Here is a 1,458-nt window from a genome sequence, read left to right on the forward strand (position 1 = left end):
CCCCAGCCCCAGTGCTGATTCCTGTACTCAGCCCCATGCATCCTTTTCGTCGTCTGCCATTGCCCTGCCCTTGACCCCTGTCCTCTGCCACCTCCAGCTCCCTACTCGAAGCCCAGCATGACCCTGGAGCCTAACAAGGACCTGCAGCCCGGGGACACGGTGACCATCACGTGCTCCAGCTACCGAGGCTACCCTGAGGCTGAGGTGTTCTGGCAGGATGGGCAGGGTGCGCCCCTGACTGGCAACGTGACCACGTCGCAGATGGCCAATGAGCAGGGCTTGTTTGATGTGCATAGCGTCCTGCGGGTGGTGCTGGGTGCAAATGGCACCTACAGCTGCCTGGTGCGCAACCCCGTGCTGCAGCAGGACGCACACGGCTCCATCACCATCACACCCCAGAGAAGCCCCACAGGTTTCTTTGCTTAAATGTCCACCTGGGGGAGGGGGGTTCTGCTTCTATCAGCAGGGGTTGGGAGCTCCGAATCTGGCCCCACCTTCAGTCTCCTGGAACAGCGAGTTGCCTCCTAATGATAGGGAGAAAGATAACGGGGAGGTGGGGGTGTTCATTGGATGGGGTTGGGGGCGGAGCAATCACAGGCCTTCTTGGCTTTCCTGACTTCAAGGCTCTGGAAGCCTCTGGGAAGACTGGAGCCACATCTGGGTTAGCAGAGGGGTGGGAGAAAGAAAGGAGTCCTGATGGCAGGATTCACCAGGGCTGGAGTTGGTGAGGGTCACCTACCCCAGGCGTGGCCCTGGGATTGATCTGGTCAGGCCAAGATCCACCTGCTGTGATTGTTCTCAGAGGACTGGGAAGACTCCATATCTGAGAGTCCTCAGGCTTAATTTACTTTTGCATCTAAGAAGAAAATAGGAAGATGGAACAGGGTCTGCGAGTTGATGGGGGAAGAGGTTGGGAGACTTGGATGGTAGCCTGGAGAGTCCTGCTTCTCCTCATCACCCTGCCCCTCTGACCCCACCCCCAGGAGCCGTGGAGGTCCAGGTCCCTGAGGACCCGGTGGTAGCCCTGGTGGGCACCGATGCCACCCTGCGCTGCTCCTTCTCCCCCGAGCCTGGCTTTAGCCTGGCACAGCTCAACCTCATCTGGCAGCTGACAGATACCAAACAGCTGGTGCACAGTTTCACCGAGGGCCGGGACCAGGGCAGCGCCTATGCCAACCGCACGGCACTCTTCCTGGACCTGCTGGCACAGGGCAACGCATCCTTGAGGCTGCAGCGCGTGCGTGTGGCAGACGAGGGCAGCTTCACCTGCTTCGTGAGCATCCGGGATTTTGGCAGCGCTGCTGTCAGCCTGCAGGTGGCCGGTGAGCACTGGGAGTGGGGGACGCCTTCCCCTTGGTTCATCCTCCTTTCCCCCTGCAGCTCACCCCCTGCTGCACCACTGCTCCCAGAACCCCAGCCCCAGTGCTGATTCCTGTACTCAGCCCCATGCATCCTTTT

General features: G+C 60.3%; 1 protein-coding gene across 1 annotated transcript; it reads left to right on the top strand.

Moving 5' to 3' along the window:
• Window positions 1-102: 102 nt before the first annotated feature.
• Window positions 103-1,322, top strand: LOC113222820 (CD276 antigen; the record flags this gene model as incomplete). Its single annotated transcript, XM_026452422.1, has 2 exons — window positions 103-412; window positions 984-1,322. Coding segments are annotated over exons 1-2 (634 nt in total), but the record flags the coding sequence as incomplete, so codon positions are not given.
• Between the last annotated feature and the right edge of the window lie 136 nt (window positions 1,323-1,458).

This window comes from Piliocolobus tephrosceles, unplaced genomic scaffold (assembly GCF_002776525.5).
Source record: "Piliocolobus tephrosceles isolate RC106 unplaced genomic scaffold, ASM277652v3 unscaffolded_35417, whole genome shotgun sequence".
Taxonomy (NCBI): Eukaryota; Metazoa; Chordata; class Mammalia; order Primates; family Cercopithecidae; genus Piliocolobus; species Piliocolobus tephrosceles.